Below are 17,507 nucleotides of genomic sequence, written 5' to 3' on the forward strand. Positions count from 1 at the left end.
ATTTAGCCCTAGACAGTTTGATAGAGCAGTGGCCCTCGAACTGAAGAGTCCCAGGTTCAATTAACTTTATACTCCTCATTCCCCCTCCTGTCCAGCTCATGGCAATCACTAATCTATACGGTCTCTCTCTCTCTCTGGATTTGCCTATTTGGGGCTTTTCATCTGAATGAAATAATATAATATGTGGCCCTTTATGTCTGGCTTCTTGCAAATAGCATACTGTTTTTTAAGATCTATTGTTGCATAAATCAATACTTCATGTATTTAATGGCTGAATAATCCATTGTTTAGATTATACATTTTATACCTTCATTAATTGATAGACATTTGGGGTGTTTTCACTTTTTGGTTATTATGAATAATACTGTTATGAACATTCTTGTACAAATTTTGGGAGGATACATGTTTCACTTCTCTTGGCTATGGAACTAGGACTTGCTGGATCATATGATATCGTCATGTTTAACTTTTTGAGGATCTGCTAAATGGTTTTCCAAAGCAGTAGCATCTACCAGCAACAAATGAGGTTTCTAATTTCTCCTCATTTTCATCATCACTATCATTATCTATCTCTTGTGTTTTTGTTTTTTAATGTATTTTTATTGATTTCAGAGAGGAAGGGAGAGGGAGAGAGAGAGAAACATCAATGATGAGAGAATCATTGATCGGCTGCCTCCTGCATGCCCCCTACTGGGGATTGAGCCTGCAACCTGGGCATGTGTCCTTGACTGGAATCGAACCTGGGACCTTTCAGTCCGTAGGCCGATGCTCTATCCACTGAGCCAAACTGTGTAGGGTATCTTTGTGGTTTTGATTTGCATTTCCCTAATGACTAATGAGCTATTTCCTTGTGTTTATTGGCCATTTGCATATCTCCTTTAGAAAAATGTCTATTCAAATACCTTGCCCATTTTTAGATTGTGTTGTCTTTTTATTGTTGAGTTGTAGGGTTATTTATATATTCTGGATAGTAGACACTTACCAGATATGATTTTTGTTTTGTATTTTATGATATGGTCAGTCATGTGGGCTCAAGAAATTTATCTCCTGAGATGTACTCCCCATGGTCAACTTATCACCAGGAAGGGACTGGGCTGAGGCAGGTCTGCTGTGGCACGGTCTGAGATATGTGGGTTCTTGACTTCTTCAAGGAAAGAATTGAAGGCACGAGTCCAGGTGATATTTACAGTATGTTTATTAACGCTTGGGATAATTAAACAAAGGTAGGCTTTAGGATAGAAGTAGACTCGGGAAAGGAGGTCACAGTAACAGAAGTGAGCTAGGTCGGGCTGCCTAGACTCACTAATGAAAGTCATAGTCACAGAAGTGAGCCAAGGTGGGGCTGCTTTTGGCTCACTGAAAAGCTGGGCAAGAGGAGGGCCCTTGGAGCTTAGGAGAAAGGAAGTTCACACCTGAAGAAAGGGAGCCCTGGGCATGCTCAAGGGAGGGCATGCATGCACTGGGACCTTTGTCTTGAGGGTTTTTATCTGTTTTCTAAAAGTGGGAATTTTAGGGGAGTCTACGGGGAGGATCTCAACAGAATATTCATCAGCCTTCCCGGTGTGTCCTCTAATATGCTGATGCACCAAAACCGGTGTATGGAGGGGTTTCAGATCATCCTCTGGTCAGCTTCACCTCTATCTTGGATTTGTCTGGCTCTGATGTGTTGTTGTTGTTTTGTTATTTATTCCTCTGACTTTATCCATTCTTCTGTTTGGCTGGCACTAATGGCACTAACTGGGTCTCTGTTACCTCCCTGACTGACTAGGCTGATTTAAGTTTCTCTGGTTGGGGAGGAGAGATGTAAACCATTTGTTCCTCAGTGTCCTTGTGAGGAAGGTTAGTAAGAAGCTAGGAAAATTCCCTGGCAAGTGGATTGGGGAAACTCAGATAGATGGCTAAACAGATGGCCCAGGAATTTGCAGCCAGCTAATAAAATTACAAGATCTTCCCTTCCCTAACCAAGGACACTTAGAAGCAAATGGTTTACACATTCCAGACAGTGCAGAGCGCAGACCAACCTTGATCCCAGTCCCTTTCTGGAGACATTCTTTTTTGTTGTTGCTTTTTGTTGTTGTTAATCCTCATCCATTGATTTTTAGAGAGTGTGGAGGGGGGCGGGGGGACACAGAGAGAGAAACATCAATTGGTTGCCTCCCACATGTGCCCCAACCAAGGCCAGGGATTGAGCCTACAACTGAGGTATATGCCCTTGACTGAAATCGAACCTGGGACCCTTCAGTTTGAGTGCCCATGCTCAATCCACTGAGCCAAACCTGCAAGAACTCGTGACATTCTTTGAAGGTGAAACTGACCAGAGAATGACCATTTTGATGCATCAGCATATCAAAGGACCCAGCACACTCTCTCCCTTGAGCAGGCCTGTGCCTTCATCCCCCCTCTTTCCTCAGGCATGTATCTTTGCTTTCTTTTTCTTAAGCTCTAAAGGTTCCCAGGAGACTTGCAACCTGGGGGAGCAGTGAGCAGCGACAACTCATCTCAGGCTAACTCCCTGAACCTGTCTCCAAGGTCCCTCCTTTTGCCTCTAACTTGTTTCCTGAGTCCATGCCACCCAGCATGGGTCCCTTCTGCCTCTGTGATTTCCTTTCTCAAGGGCTGAGGCAGCCTTGCCTAGGCCTGGCTCTTCCTCATGTTTCCGAAGGGCCAAGGCAGCTCTACCTAGGCTCATTCCTGTTGCTAAGATCTTGCCTCTTCCATCTCAAGCCCTTGCTTTGTTTCACTGCCCCCAGCTTTAATAAACGTACTCTCAAAACTACCTGGACTCATTTCATGAAATCTTCCCTGCATGAAGTCAAGAACCCACACATCACAGATTGTGCCAGGGCAGACCTGCCTTGGTCCTGGTCCCTTTCCAGTAACACTTGGTTAGGGTGGATGGGGTCTTGTGATTTATTAGCTGGCTGTTAATTGCTCGGATGTTTGTTTAACTGTCTCAGTTTCCCCATTCCACTTGCCAGGGAATTTTCCTAGCTTTCTACTAACCTGCTTTAAACTGAAGGCCCAAATTTTATGCATGGTAAGAGTCTAAGGGTTCTTTGTCAGGGGCGTCTCACATTCTCTGTATACCAGGAAGAACCTCAGACTGAACTCTTGGCTTCCCACACTATGACCTGCTTGCATCAACCACTGCAGGGAAACCCTGGTTTCATTTTTCTACCAACGGACCGAGACCTGCCCTCCAATTAGAACTGTACAATTTGGATACCTCATTTGCAAAAAAAACTGACCTAATTCAGAACCTGGGCGGGAACTTTTGCTATAAAAGGTGGCCCACCCCTTTGTCTTGGTGGAGCACAATTTAGGTTGTTACTTGAATCTGTCTCCACGCGGCAACTCCTTTTGCTCACATAAATGCTTTTCTTTATTACAGTCTAAAATTAATTTTGGTTTACTGACAGGTGCAGCCACAAAAGGAAACACAATAGAGGCTCAGAAAAACAATTTATTATACTCAAATGTCCTAGCGACGGGGGGCACTGCACACACAGGGTCACATGGGAAAGATGCCAGGGTGGTCAGGAGCCTGGGGGAGTACTTAGGAATGGCCTTTATTGGGGGGTCTGAGGGAAAGGCGAGGGAGGGCGAGGCAAGCAGATTAGGGTTGGCTAGTTTGAATAAATGTGGGTGGCCTTCAGTTGCCTGGTAACTGGCCCTGGGGTGATTAAGGTAGAGAAATGATAGCTTCCTGGGGTGCAGAGCCAGACACTGGAGGTGTAGCTCTGGATTGGTTAGTTTGCATATCAAAGACATGCTCCTGGCTGGGCCCTTTGCCATCTGTAAGAACTGGCTTCTCAGAGAGGGGATCTCCTATCTAGAATGCTTTTTTATGATGCAACATAACATACAAAAAATCATATACGCCTGGCCTGTGTGGCTCAGTGGTTGAGCACTGACCCAAGCACCAGGAGGTTACCGGTTTGATTCCCAGTCAGAACACATGCCCAGGTTTCGGGCTTGATCCCCAGTAGGGGGCGTGCAGGAGGCAGCAGATCAATGATTCTCATTGATGTTTCGATCCCTTTCTCCCTCTTCCTTCCTCTCCGAAATCGATTTTAAAAATATTAAAAATTATATACAGGGTGGGCAAAAAGTAGGTTTACAGTTTTCATTTGGAAAATAGTACAATAATTAATAATACAAAAATAAACTTTAATGTATTCACAACTGTGAACCTACTTTTGCCCCACCCTGTATACATACACACACGTGCACACACAATTTAGATTTACAAATATTTTCTCCCATTCTGTGGGTTGTCTTAACTTTCTCGATTGTGTCCTTTGATACACAGAACTTTAAAATTTTGACGAAGTACAATTTCTTTCTCTCTCTCTTTTTTTTGTTACTTGTATTTTTGGGGGTTGTGTCTAAGAAACCATTGCCAAGCTCAGGATGATTTACCCTTATGTTTTTTTCAAAACTTTTATAGCTTTGGTTCTTATATTGAAGTCGTTGACATTTTAGTTAATATTTATACGTGGTGTGAGGTAGGTGTTATCTTCTTTCTTTTGCATTTCTATATCCAGTTGTCCCAGCATTATTGAAAAGACTATTCTTTCCCCATTGAATTGTCTTGACACCATTATGCCAAAAACCAACCATAAATATAAAGGTTTATTTCTGAACTCTCAGTTTGATTCCATTTATATTTTTATCCTTAGACCTTGATTTCTGTACTAGATTACTTGATAACAGGAGCTTTATAATAAGTTAGAAATTGGGAAGTGTGTGTTTTCCAACTACGTTCATTTTCAAGATTGTGTTGGCTATTCTGGGTCCCTTGCATCTCCATATTAATTTTAGAATTCACTTACCACAGAGCGGTATGTATAGTTTAAAATTTTGTTTTAAAGTAATTTCAAATGTATAGAAAAGTGCCCAAAACAGTGTAAAGAACTCCCATGTCCCTATTCACCCAGGTTTTGAAGTAGTTAACATTTTACTGGTTCATTGCTCACTCTGTATGTGTGTACGTGTGCATAACTCTTGTTGTGAGCCTTTCTCTGGACCTTTGGAGGGTTAACAGAGCCCACAGCAGACATGGTGTCCTGTCACTCCTAATCACTCCCATGTGTATTTTCCCCCAAACAGGGTCACTCTCCTACATGACAGTCAATGACCTTCCACATCAGGAAATCAATATTGGCACAACACTACCATCCAGTCCACGAAGCCCATTCACATTTCCCCCACCGTCCCAACAATGTCCCTTTTCACTTCTCATCCAAAATGCTCTAGGAGAATATATATTGCATTTAGTTGTCATGTATTTTGAGACTCCTTTAGTCTGGAGCAGTTCCAAGTCTTTCATATCCTTGACAGTGTTAAAGAGTACAGGCCTTCAGAGTTTTCTACAGGTATTAATGAATATTTTTCTTAATCCTTATAAGTTTTATGTGTTTAATATTTCTTAATACCGGGAGCATTAATTTATACTTTTGTAGCAACACAATATTTTTATAAACAGCCAGTGCTTGGCTCAAGTCTCCACGAGGGGTTTATACAGGGCCATCTTGGGACCCTGTGTACCATGTTCTGTATTTAAAAAAAAAAAAAAAGTTACCTAGTGTCACCCTTGCTGTGTTAATTAACGAAAGATGTTGTTTGCGGGCTCCTGTGTCGGTGTGGGTCCGACAGCTCTGCAAGGGGTCACATTACATGGGGGTTGCATTGACGGTTCTTGTGTGATGTGTGAGCCCCCGAGACCAAACTTTGGGTGTATTTAAGGGTTTTCTGTTTTGTCCTTTGGGTTTTTCCATTTCACTTTGTTTGGGTCCCTGGTACCATTTCTCCATTTACAGCCAAATCAATTTCGTGATGTTTCAAACTTTTACTGATGTCAAATGGAGGAAAGGAACAGAAAAAGGAAAGATTTTTACGAAGTAATAAAATTTAAAACTGAAAAAAAAAAGAGTATAGGCCTTACTTTCTATAGCAGTGATGGCGAACCTATGACACGCATGTCAGAGGTGACACGCGAACTCATTTTTTTGGTTGATTTTTCTTTGTTAAATGGCACTTAAATATATAAAATAAATATCAAAAATATAAATCTTTGTTTTACTATGGTTGCAAATATCAAAACATTTCTATATGTGACACGGCACCAGAGTTAAGTTAGGGTTTTTCAAAATGCTGACATGCTGAGCTCAAAAGGTTTGCCATCACTGTTCTATAGGATGGCCTACAAATTTGGGTCCCTCATGGCAGGAAAACCTAAAAATGATGCTTCGCCTTTTCTCTGTGAGTCTCATCAGACTCCTCCCGACATTGGTGATGTTAACCTTGATAACCTGATCATGTTGGTTTCTTCAACTATCTAGTTTTCCCCTTTGTGATTGATTAGTATTTCAAAAATCATGCTACTATCCTATCCCTCATCAAACCTCCACCGATCAACAATTGAAGATTTCTGCTTGAATCATTAACACCTTTACAGTGGGTGCCAAATGGTAATTCTCTATTTCCACCATTTCCTCTTCATTATTGAGTGGCATCCTACGGTTAGAGCTGTCCTTTCCATTTATTTAGATCAATGTGAACTTGTGTATTCTTATTTTACTTAATGGATTGTCATTCGTTCTTATCACTGCTTATTCTGATGCTCAGGTTTGGCTTGTGGAGCCCCTTCCAGCTGGCTGTTAAGATTGCAACATTTTAATGTATGTATCCTGCTAAGGTGCCTCCGTGCTGAGACTGCTGTGTAAGATGCTATTTTGTGAATATATGTGTTTCTTCATCCACTCTTCTGCTGATGGGCACTTGGGTTCTTCCCAGGTGTTTGCTATTGTGTTTTGCTATTTCAACTCTAATGTTACACTTGAACTGTCTTGAAATCTTTCATAACATCATGTACTTCAAGGCTGTGTATTGTGTAAATACTAAGCACTAGAAGCAGCGTTTTGCACTCTGAGAGTCAGGCTCGCTTTTAAAATACTGTCTTAGCTGAGTTTTTCACGGAGAAAGATTTAAATGACCTGTTTTCACAAACATTTAATAAAGGTTTTATCTTTACATAAATTTCCTTTTCTATCCCTTCTATTTACGTGGGGGTAGTGAAAGACAAGAGCTGAGAAAGCAAAATTAAAAGGCGGAAAACCTTGCACCGAACCCTAACTTCTGCCGAGGGAAAGTGCCGCCGTGGAGACAGGACTGCGGGGGCCAATCAGCACGCGTTCCGGCGCGCAGGCGCAGAAACTCACATTCCCACCGGGCCGGTTCTGCCCCCAAACGTTATCGCGAGTCTTGGGGGGGAAACGTCTGGTAACTGCAGAAACTAAGTTCTCGCGAGAGGTCATTGGTTGCTATAGTTGCGAAAACACAGCCGTGGCTGTCGCAGGTAAGACAGCTGTCTCCTCAGAAAACCCCTTCTTCCCGGGCTCCCCACCCCGCCCTGTGGCCACACCCCGTTACCGCAGTCTCCGCTCTCAGCAGTGGCTGAGCTGAAGCGCATCCCTGCGCGGCTGCACCCCCCAAACGCACCCAAACGCCACCGACCCCGCTAAAGCGACGCCCCGCCAAGCCCAGGCCTCCCACCCAAAGCGGGACAGAGACCCCTGGGCTTTGCGCAGACGGCGCCCCGCCGCAGACCACACTCCTCCCGTCGGCTCCTTCATCTGACAGATTCTAACTGGTTCCTAAGGGACGCTTCTCCTGCGCCTTCTTCTGAGCAGATGACAAGGAATGCGCGCCGGGTGTGGGCGCTAGGAGTCCCCGCCTGATGGCCCTGACCATAACTTGCAATGAGCCCTATTTCTTGCATTCGTTACTCAACAATATGCCGCTAATGCCTCTTGCAGAACAGGCGTGGTGCCAGGCCCTGAGAGGCTGTGAATATGAATGACAGATTACTTGTTTTTTATTTTTATTTTTTGTTAATCCTCACCCAAGGATATTTTTCCATTGATTTTTTTACAGAGAGCGGGAAGGAGGGGGGAGATACACACAGAGAGAGAAACATTGATGTGAGAGAGACACAGCGATTGGTTGCCTCCCCCACACGCCCTGACCAGGGCCAGGGATTGAGCCTACAACCGAGGTACATGCCCTTGACGGGAACCCAACCGGGACACCCCTCAGTCCGCAGGCGGAGGCTCTGTCCACTGAGCCACACCAGCTAGGGCGACTGCTTGTCTTTAAGGGGGTAACTGAGCGTTCAGAAAAGCGGTGAATATTAATAATGCCATTTGTGCTTTGCTTCATAGGTTAAACACGTTTACTATTACAGTGGCTATTCACGACAAAGGTGAAACAGGTCAGAAATTTTATTATCCATTTTACAGAAGGTGAAACTGCGGCTCAGAGAAATTAGGCATTTGTCCAGGGTCAGGCTAGTAAAGACCTAATTCATGTGGTGCTCTTGAAAAGGAAAGAAGAAAACGAATGCAAAAGGTCATTTCAAATGTAAACCGTGCTAGGTTGTCAGGGCCACTTAGGCCTGGAGACATGGTGTTGAACAAGTGATATGAGACTTTTAGGTGAATGGGAAAATGAAGGCGGAGCTGTGAAGAGGCAGAATAATTTTAAAGTCTGAGGCAGCAGGAAGGTATCTCATTATTTTGTACCACCAGTACTAGACACAATTAGCGTAGTATATCCTAAGTAAACGTTTGAATTGCATTAAGTTCTATTTTGAATTGAGTCAGAAAACATGACCTTAAAAAACACACAGATATCCAATTTATTTTTGAAATGGTGTCCTTGGTGTTGTAAAATAATTAGAAAACATCTTTGACTAAATAAGACATATGTCAGGACTTTTTCCAGTGGACTAACCATTCGCTGTGTCTGCTTTTTTCCATATCTATCTATCTATCTATCTATCTCTATCTATCTATCTATCTATCTATCTATCTGAGAGATTAAATAACCTTCGAGTGTAGTTTTGCACATTAAAATAAAAGCTACCAAAGAGCACTATGGAGGATTTGGGGAATGGGAGTTGGGGAGATGGCATTCTACCCTCTCTGTCTTGTGATAATTTGTGCTTCATGGGTAAGTTACATGTATTAGGATCTTTTTAGCACTAATCAGTGGAATCATCCTTGTGACCAGCTTCCTAAAGCCCTGCCTGTCTAGCAGCAAAGGTTGGAAAGGCCACAAAACAGTGCTGGACTATTGTAATTCCCTAAGTTCTCCCCTGGTGTTGGTTATGAGTAATGTGAGTACTTATGCAGCGTCGGGACATGAGGGGACAGGTTCATTCATTATGTTTGCAGGGACCAAAGAAGACCTGAGGGACTTTGTTCAAGTGCTGATATGGAGCAGATCGCATCAGCAGGAAAGCCTGTGCAGATCACTGTGATAGGTGGATATGAATTGGTAAAGTTATTTTTCTTCAAATATATTTTATTGACTTTTCACAGAGAGGAAGGGAGAGGGATAGAGAGTTAGAAACACCGATGAGAGAGAAACATTGATCAGCTGCCTCCTGCACACCTCCTACTAGGGATGTGCCCGCAACCAAGGTACATGCCCTTGGTCAGAATCGAACCTGGGACCCTTCAGTCCGCAGGCCAACGCTCTATCCACTGAGCCAAACCGGTTAGGGCAGTAAAGTTATTTTTGGAAATCTGAGAAATCCCTAGTTTATTCATACTTCTCGAAAGTATACTTGTCTTTGAGCTCAGATCTCTCTGTCAAAAATCTGTGGGTTGGGGAAGCTGTGTTGGGAGCACACGGGAAGGAATGGAGTTTTGCATCATCCTGTACCACCAAATCTACTGGCTTTACATAGCAATGGCCCTTCCTTCTCGTTGTTGCTCATGGATAGTCCAGAATCAGCAGTTCAGATTACTGTGTGTATAAAATGCCTGGCAATTTGAAAATTAAATTTAACAGGTAAAATAAGAAGTCGTTTTTGTTTTCCTAGACAGCAATTCATTCCCTTTTCCTGAAAAGGATCTGAAGTCTTCCAGAGTTTCCTTTATGGTTAATTTCTTTTGATGAATTTAAATAATAAAACTACAATATGATATAACTACTAAAAATTATAATACTAATGAAATGGCAAAATATTCACTCAGTATTAAGTAAAAAAGCTCTTTCCAAGCAGGATGTAATATATGTCCTCTACATTGTTTTAAAAGGTATACATAAATATGTGTGCATATATACACACACACAGGGAAATACACATACGTATGCACAACAAAACACTAGAAAAATATTTGAAAATGTTAATGGTGCTTGCATATTAGAGATTACAGGTAATTTATTTTTTATGCGCTTTTCTCACTTTTCCACATGTTCTACAATATAATTTTATAAACATAATGAGTGTTATTTTTTTTTAAACTTCAACATAATGGCATTTAAATACAATGTTGGCATTTAAATACTACAGTTAGATTTGTTTAATGACTTCCTACCTACTTCTTTTGTATTTGTAATATAGCTTGATACGGGAATATGGAAAATGCTATTTAGTACAAGTAAAAATGGGTTGCCAGATGTGTAGAAAAATTCTCTATTTGAGTATAATTGTAAAGTATATGTTTCTGTCAACAGAAAGGTTCTAAAGGAGATACCCCAGTTACCTTTATTCGTGCAGAATTTAATCAGGCAGTTCTGGGAGACTCTGCAAAAATTACTGTTTCTTCAGAAGGAACTGCAAAATACAACTTCACTAGCAGTTTTGAGTTCAATCCTGAAGGAGGAATCACTTTAGATGACCTCGCCCACAAGCCTGTGTTCTGTAAGTCTTTGTGGCTGTAAAAATGTTAATTAGATGAGTATGTTATGAGGAGATTCTGAGGTGTATAGTAGCTGTTGTTGGGACAGATGGACACCTTAGCTTTTTTTTTTTTTTTTAAATATATTTTATTGATTTTTTACAGAGAGGAAGGGAGAGGGATAGAGAGTTAGAAACATTGATGAGAGAGAAACATTGATGATCTGCCTCCTGCACACCTCCTACTAGGGATGTGCCCGCAACCAAGGTTGACCGGAATTGAACCTGGGACCCTTGAGTCCGCAGCCGACGCTCTATCCACTGAGCCAAACCGGTTAGGGCACACCTTACCTTTTTAATCTAGGTATAACATGGTATACTTTGAGAGCTACCTGCTCTGGTTCTGACCTACTAGTTTTAGCGAGTTTATATCAAAGACCTATTGCTATATGACTAAACTTTGCAGCCCTCATCTCCTAAGCTGAGTTAGGAGCTTTTCTTTTGTATTCTTGTCTTTAGGGTTTGCCAGATTTAAAATAAAACAAAAAAACAAAATTGGGACATACTTATACTAAATAAATTATTCATTGTTTATCTGAAATTCAAAAATTTTAATGGGCATCTTGTATTTTACTTGGCAACCCTATCTATACTTCTGTATACTCGCCATACTTCTGTATACTCACCATACTGTTGTTAACTTGCCTCCCTTGCTAGAGGAGGCAATTTTTGAAATCTGGCCTGGATCTTATTTATTTCAGAACTTCTACTGCCTAGAAATATCTGGAACATAAAAGAGCTAAAAAAGTGTTTGTTGAATGAATGACTGAGTAAATGGATGGATGGGTTCCTTATTCATACTGCTACAATTTCTAACTACACAGTATTATCAGTAGCATACGGACCACGTGTTCTGATCAGAATACAACCATCAACATTAGAAATCAATAACGAAAAGATAAAAAAAGAATCGATTAGGAAAAATTAAGACATGCTTATGAATAATTCATAGGAAAAATTAAAAAAATAATAAAAACTGTAAAACATTTAGAATCAATAGTAAATACCAAATATCAAAACTTGTGGGATTTAACTGACATAGTGCTTACTGAGATACAGTAGTCTGTGCTTATCCAAGACCCCCAGTGGTACCTGAAACCTCAGATAGTACTGCACACTATATATACTATGCTTTTCTCTATGCATACATACTTATGATACACTTTATAAATTGTCACAGAAAGAGATTAACAGCAATAACTAATATTAAAATGGAGCAATTGTAACAATATACTGTAATAAAAGTTATGTGAAATAATGATTTCTTAAAGCAAGTACTGTGATACTCTGATATAGTTGGTATGTTATAGAGGTGGCTAATAAGTGCCTATTGGGCAGGTGGCAACACAATGTGGACATGCTGGACAAAGGGATGGTTCCCATCTTGAGTGGGACAGAGTGGGATGGCACGAGATTTCATTGTGCTATTCAGAATGGTATGAAATTGAAAACTCATTGTTTGTTTCTGGGAATTTTCATTTAATATTTTCAGACTGTGGTTGACCTTGGGTCACTGAAACCACAGAACATGAAACCATGGATAAGGGGACTACTGTATAATCTTAAATGCAGTCATTAGAAATCAAAAGGATTTAAAACAGAAATTGTATCTCCAAGAAGATGAAATAGACATAGTTTTTCCTCTTCCTCTCACTAAGTGAAGCTACAAATCTTAGACATTATATAGAAAACAAACAGGAGAGACTGAAAGGTGGAGAGAAGGAAATTTGAGACCTGAGAAATTACACAGTGGGGAGGTCCTCGGGTTTTCTTTTTGCTTATATGTCCCAGATTTGAGGCTGAAGAAGCCAGCAACCTGGAAACCCTAATGGTGCAAACCAAAAAGTCCAACAAAAATCTGCTGTCTCTAACCAAAAGACCAGGAAAGGGGCGGTCTAGAAAGACAGAAAACTTTTAGACAGCAACTGCTCCACTCCAGCCAAATGTCATAGAAAGAAACTGCGGTCCCATCCACCTTCAATCTAAGTGGGGAACCTAGACTTATACTCTCATAAAGCTGAAAATTAGGTGCCCCCAATACCCTAGCTAGGTGGTGTCAGAAAAGATCCAGTAGGGAGCTAGGACTTTTATGCCCCCTGGTAATGAGCTCCCTCTTCCACCATGTGGTTTTAGTGGAGAGCACATGGAAAATCTAGACTTCTGCCCCAATCTGGTAGTAACAAGGTGCTCCTCTATTCCCCACCAGGATGGTGTCATAGGGACATAGTGTCGGTCAAGACTTTTCACTGAACACTATATATATACTAGTGGTAATGAGTCTACACCACTGTGCTATCAGTGGAGAACAGCAAGGAACCAGAACTCCCATTCCCCCTCAGCAGTAAAGAGGAGCTCTCCCCTCAGGTATGGAGGCTGAGTGGGGAACCTATACTTCTATCTCCACCTGGCAATAATGAGGCAGTGCCCTTCCTGTTCCTCTGTTGGAGTGCTATAAAAAAAAAAAAACAGCTAAAAGAGACGGTTTAAGTAAGATCCAGGTTTAAAAATGTAATACTAAAAGTCCAGGTTTCACTTGAAAAATCACTCATCATATCAAGAACTGGAAGACCTGAAAGTGAATTTAAAAAGACAATCAGTACATTAATACTAAAGTGAGAGGTATGTTAGAGTTATTAGACAAAGTTTTTAGAGAAGCCATGATAAAAAAAAAATGCTTCAATGAGCAATTGTAAAACATGCTGGAAACAAATGAAAAAGATAGAAATACTCAGAAGAGAAATAGGAAGTCTTTGAAAAAAATAGAAGATTTAAAAAAAAACCTAATAGAAATTTTAGAACTGAAAAATGTAATAACCACTATGAAAAGCTCAGTGAATGGGCTCAACAGCAGAATGGAGGGACAGAGGAAAGAATCCGTGAACTGGAATATAGAACCATAGAAATTACCCAATCTGAGTAATTTAGAGGAAATAGACTAAAAAAAAAAAATGAACGAAGCCTCATAGGTCTGTGGGACCATGACCAAATATTTTAAAAGTACCATTGGAGTCTGAGAGGAGAAGAGAAAGAGGGTGGAGCTAAAAGTAAAGCCTGAAAACTCCCCAAATTTGGCAAGAGATATAACTCTAGATTCAAGAAGCTGAGCTAACTCTCAATAGGTTATACTCAAAGAAATTCATACCAAGAAATATGAAAATTAAAGATACAGAAAAAAATCTAAGAGCAGAAGAAAACAATAAAAATGGCATCAATTTAAATAAATAAATAAATAAATAAAATGGCATCAATTTCACCTGGTCAGCATGGTTCAGCCATTGAATGTTGACCCAGGAACCAAGAGATCACTGTTCAATTCCCCGTCCCGGGTTGCACGCTTGATCCCTAACAGGGGACATGCAGGAAGAAGCCAATCAATGATGTTTCTCTCTTCTATCTCTCTATTCCTCTCCCTCCCTCTCTCTAAAAATCAATTTTAAAAACCATAAAAAAGCCATCAATTTCTCATCAGAAACCATGGAGGACCGAAGAAAATGGCATAATATTTCTAAGGTGATAAATGAAAAGAACTGTCCACCCAGAAACCAATGCCCAGAGAAAAGATATGAAGGAGAAACCTAGACTTTCTCAGATGGAAGAAAACTAATACTGTAATATGTCACTAGCAGACCTAGCCTAAGAGAATGGCTGTAAGACGTTCTCTAAACATAAAGGAAATGTAAAAGAAAGCACTAGGAACACCAGGAAAGAAGACGGAGTATGGTAAGCATAAAATTGGACAAATAAAGCAAGCTTTCCTTCTTGAATTTTCTAAATGGTGTTCAACAGTTGGAAGTAAGTATAAGACTATCTGATGTGGTTCTAAATGTATATTGAGAAAGCATTTCATGAAGAAAGGCAAAGGCACATAAAAGGAGGTAAACTTTCTATATTTCATTTGAACTAGTGAAATGATGAAATGTGGACTGTAATAAGTAATGATATAGTGTAATACCTAGAGCAACAACTAAAAATCTATACAAAGAGATATATTCAAAAGTATTACTGATAAATCACAATGGAATTCTTTAAAAAGATTCAAGTAACCCATAGGAAGGCAGGGGAAAAAAAGAGAAATGAAAGAGAGGACAAACAAAAAAGCCCAGCAGACTTAAACCCTAATACATTAATAATTACATGGTTATTTCTGCAGGATTGCAGAGTGAGTAAAAAAATGACCCAACCATATTCTGTCTATAAGAAACTCAAAACAGAAACATATAGTCAAGTAAAAAGTAAAAGGATAGAAAAAGATATTTCATGCACACACTAATCAAAACAAAGTAGAAGTGACTACACTAGCATCAGATAAGCAGACTTAGCAAAGAAAATAACCAGAGACAGAGAAGTTCATTACATAATGGTAAAAGGGAAAATCTACAAAAAGGACATAGCAATTCTAAGTAGGTGTGCAACAAATAACAGAGCTGCAAAATATATGAAGTAAAACTGATAAAACTGAAAGGCAGAATAGACAACACAATTATAGTTGGAGATGTAAACATCTTTCAATAATTTATAAAATAACGACAAAATCAGCAAGGATATAGGAAAACTCAACAACACCATCAATCAACAAGGTCTAATCAATACTTACAGAACACCCAACAATAGCAGAATATACAGTATTGCAAAACCCACACACCATATGCCAAAACCATATCCTGCCTCATAAACTTAACAAGTTTAAATGGATGAAAATAATGCCAAATGTGTTCTCTGACAATAATAGTATCATAGTAGACATCGATAATAGAAATAGGAAGCTCTTTAAACACTTGAAAACTAAAATTGCACTTTTAAATAATCCAAGTGTCAAAGAGGAAGTCTCAAGGGAAATTAAAAAACATACCATTGAACTGAATGGAGATAAAAATACTACATATTAAAATTTGTCAGACATAGCTACAGCATTGCTGAGAAAATTTATAGCACTAAATGCATACATTAAAAAAGAAAATTTTAAAACCAATAAGCTCTCATTTCAAGAATCAAGATAAAGAAGAGCAAGAGAAACCCAAAGCAAACAGAAAGAAGAAAATAATCAAGATAAAATCAGCAATCAATGAAATGGAAAAAGAAAAATAGGGGATATCAATGAAATAAATAGCTGGTTATTTGAAAACATTGAATTCAACAAATCTCTAGGGAGGAGGGAGGGAGGGAGAGAGAGAGAATATACAAATGATGAATTATCAATATTGGGAATGAAAGGGAATTAATATAGATGCTGCAGACATTAAGAGGATAGTAAGGAAATATGAACATCTTTACATACATAAATTGGACAATGAAATGGACCAGTTCCTTGAAAAACACTAACCACAACTCATCCTATATGAAATAAAGTTGGCCTATAACTATTAAGGAAATTGAATTCATAATTAGAATTCTCCAGAACCAGACAGTTTCACTGGAGAACTCTACAAGCTTCTTTTCTCTAGCTACTTTTAAGATACCTCTTTGTCTTTGATTTTTGACAGTTTTATTGTGGTGTATCTTGGAGAGATCTTTTTGAGTTTCTTTTGTGACATGTGAGGTTCATGAACTGGGATATTCAAATTGTTCCCCTAATTTGGAAAGTTCTCAGCCATTACTTTTTAAAAATATATATTTTATTGATTTTTTGCAGAGAGAAAGGGAGAGGGATAGAGAATTAGAAACATCGATCAGCGGTCTCCTGCACACTCCCCACTGGGGATGTGCCCGCAACCAAGGTACATGCCCTTGACCGGAATTGAACCTGGGACCCTTGAGTCCACAGGCTGACACTTTATCCACTGAGCCAAACCTGTCAGGGCACCATTACTTCTTTTAATAACCTGTCTTTCCCCTTTCTCACTCTCTTCTGTAACTCCAATATTTCACAAATTATTTCTTTTGATGGTATCCCATGATTACATAGGCTTTCTTTACTCTTTTTCATTTTTTAATCTTTGTTCTTCTCTAACTGGATAATTTCAACATTCCTGTTTTCTAACTCACAGATTCTTTCTTCTGCTTGATTCATTCTTCTGTTGGTGCTGTCTATTGCATTTTTCATTTTATTCATTGTACTCTCCAGCTCTAGAATTTGTTAGGATATATATATTGATTTCAGAGAGGAAGGGAGAGGGAGAGAGAGATAGAAACATCAGTGATGACAGAGAATCATTGATCAGCTGCCTCCTGCACACCCTCCACTGGGGATCAAGCCTGCAACCGGGCATATGTCTTGACCTGGAATCAAATCATGACCTCCTGGTTCATAGGTCAACGCTCACCACTGAGCCATGCTTGCTGGGCTGTTTGGTTCTTTTTATGATTTCTATCTCTTTGTCAAACTTCTCATTTTGTTCATGCTTTCTTCTCTGGGTTTCTTTGAATTGTCTTTCTGTGTTTTCCTTTAACTCATTGAGTTTCCTTAAAATTTGTATTTTGAATTATTTATTGGGTAATACGCAGATCTACATGTTTGGGGCAAGTTCCTGGAAGATTACTGTGATCCTTTTGTGGTTTCATTTTTCTTTGATTTTTTTAAAATATTCCTTGCGGTTTTGCGTTGCAGTCTTTGCATTTGAAGTAGCAGTCACTTCCTCCAGTCATTGCTTACTGCCTTTAGGAGAGTGAAATACCTTCCATTTGCCCTGCTAGGGATGCTGAGGCTTTTGCAGACCTTCTATGGACATGCATGCTTCTTGCACCCTCTTGTGGCAGAATTTTTAAATGTGTTTGGATTCTCTCTCTCCCTCTCTCCCTCCCTCCCTCCCTCCCTCCC

At 39.9% G+C, this 17,507-nt stretch overlaps 1 protein-coding gene across 1 annotated transcript in view; it reads left to right on the plus strand.

The window, feature by feature from the left end:
* Window positions 1-7,334: 7,334 nt before the first annotated feature.
* Window positions 7,335-17,507, plus strand: part of CFAP70 (cilia and flagella associated protein 70) — a 113,997-nt gene continuing 103,824 nt past the window's right edge. The window contains 4 exon segments of the mRNA XM_014538384.1: window positions 7,335-7,360; window positions 8,226-8,275; window positions 9,240-9,342; window positions 10,531-10,717. Of these exon segments, the coding sequence (XP_014393870.1) occupies window positions 9,280-9,342; window positions 10,531-10,717 (250 nt within the window). The 5' untranslated portion in view covers window positions 7,335-7,360; window positions 8,226-8,275; window positions 9,240-9,279.

Source organism: Myotis brandtii, unplaced genomic scaffold (assembly GCF_000412655.1).
Source record: "Myotis brandtii unplaced genomic scaffold, ASM41265v1 scaffold190, whole genome shotgun sequence".
NCBI classification, from domain to species: domain Eukaryota; kingdom Metazoa; phylum Chordata; class Mammalia; order Chiroptera; family Vespertilionidae; genus Myotis; species Myotis brandtii.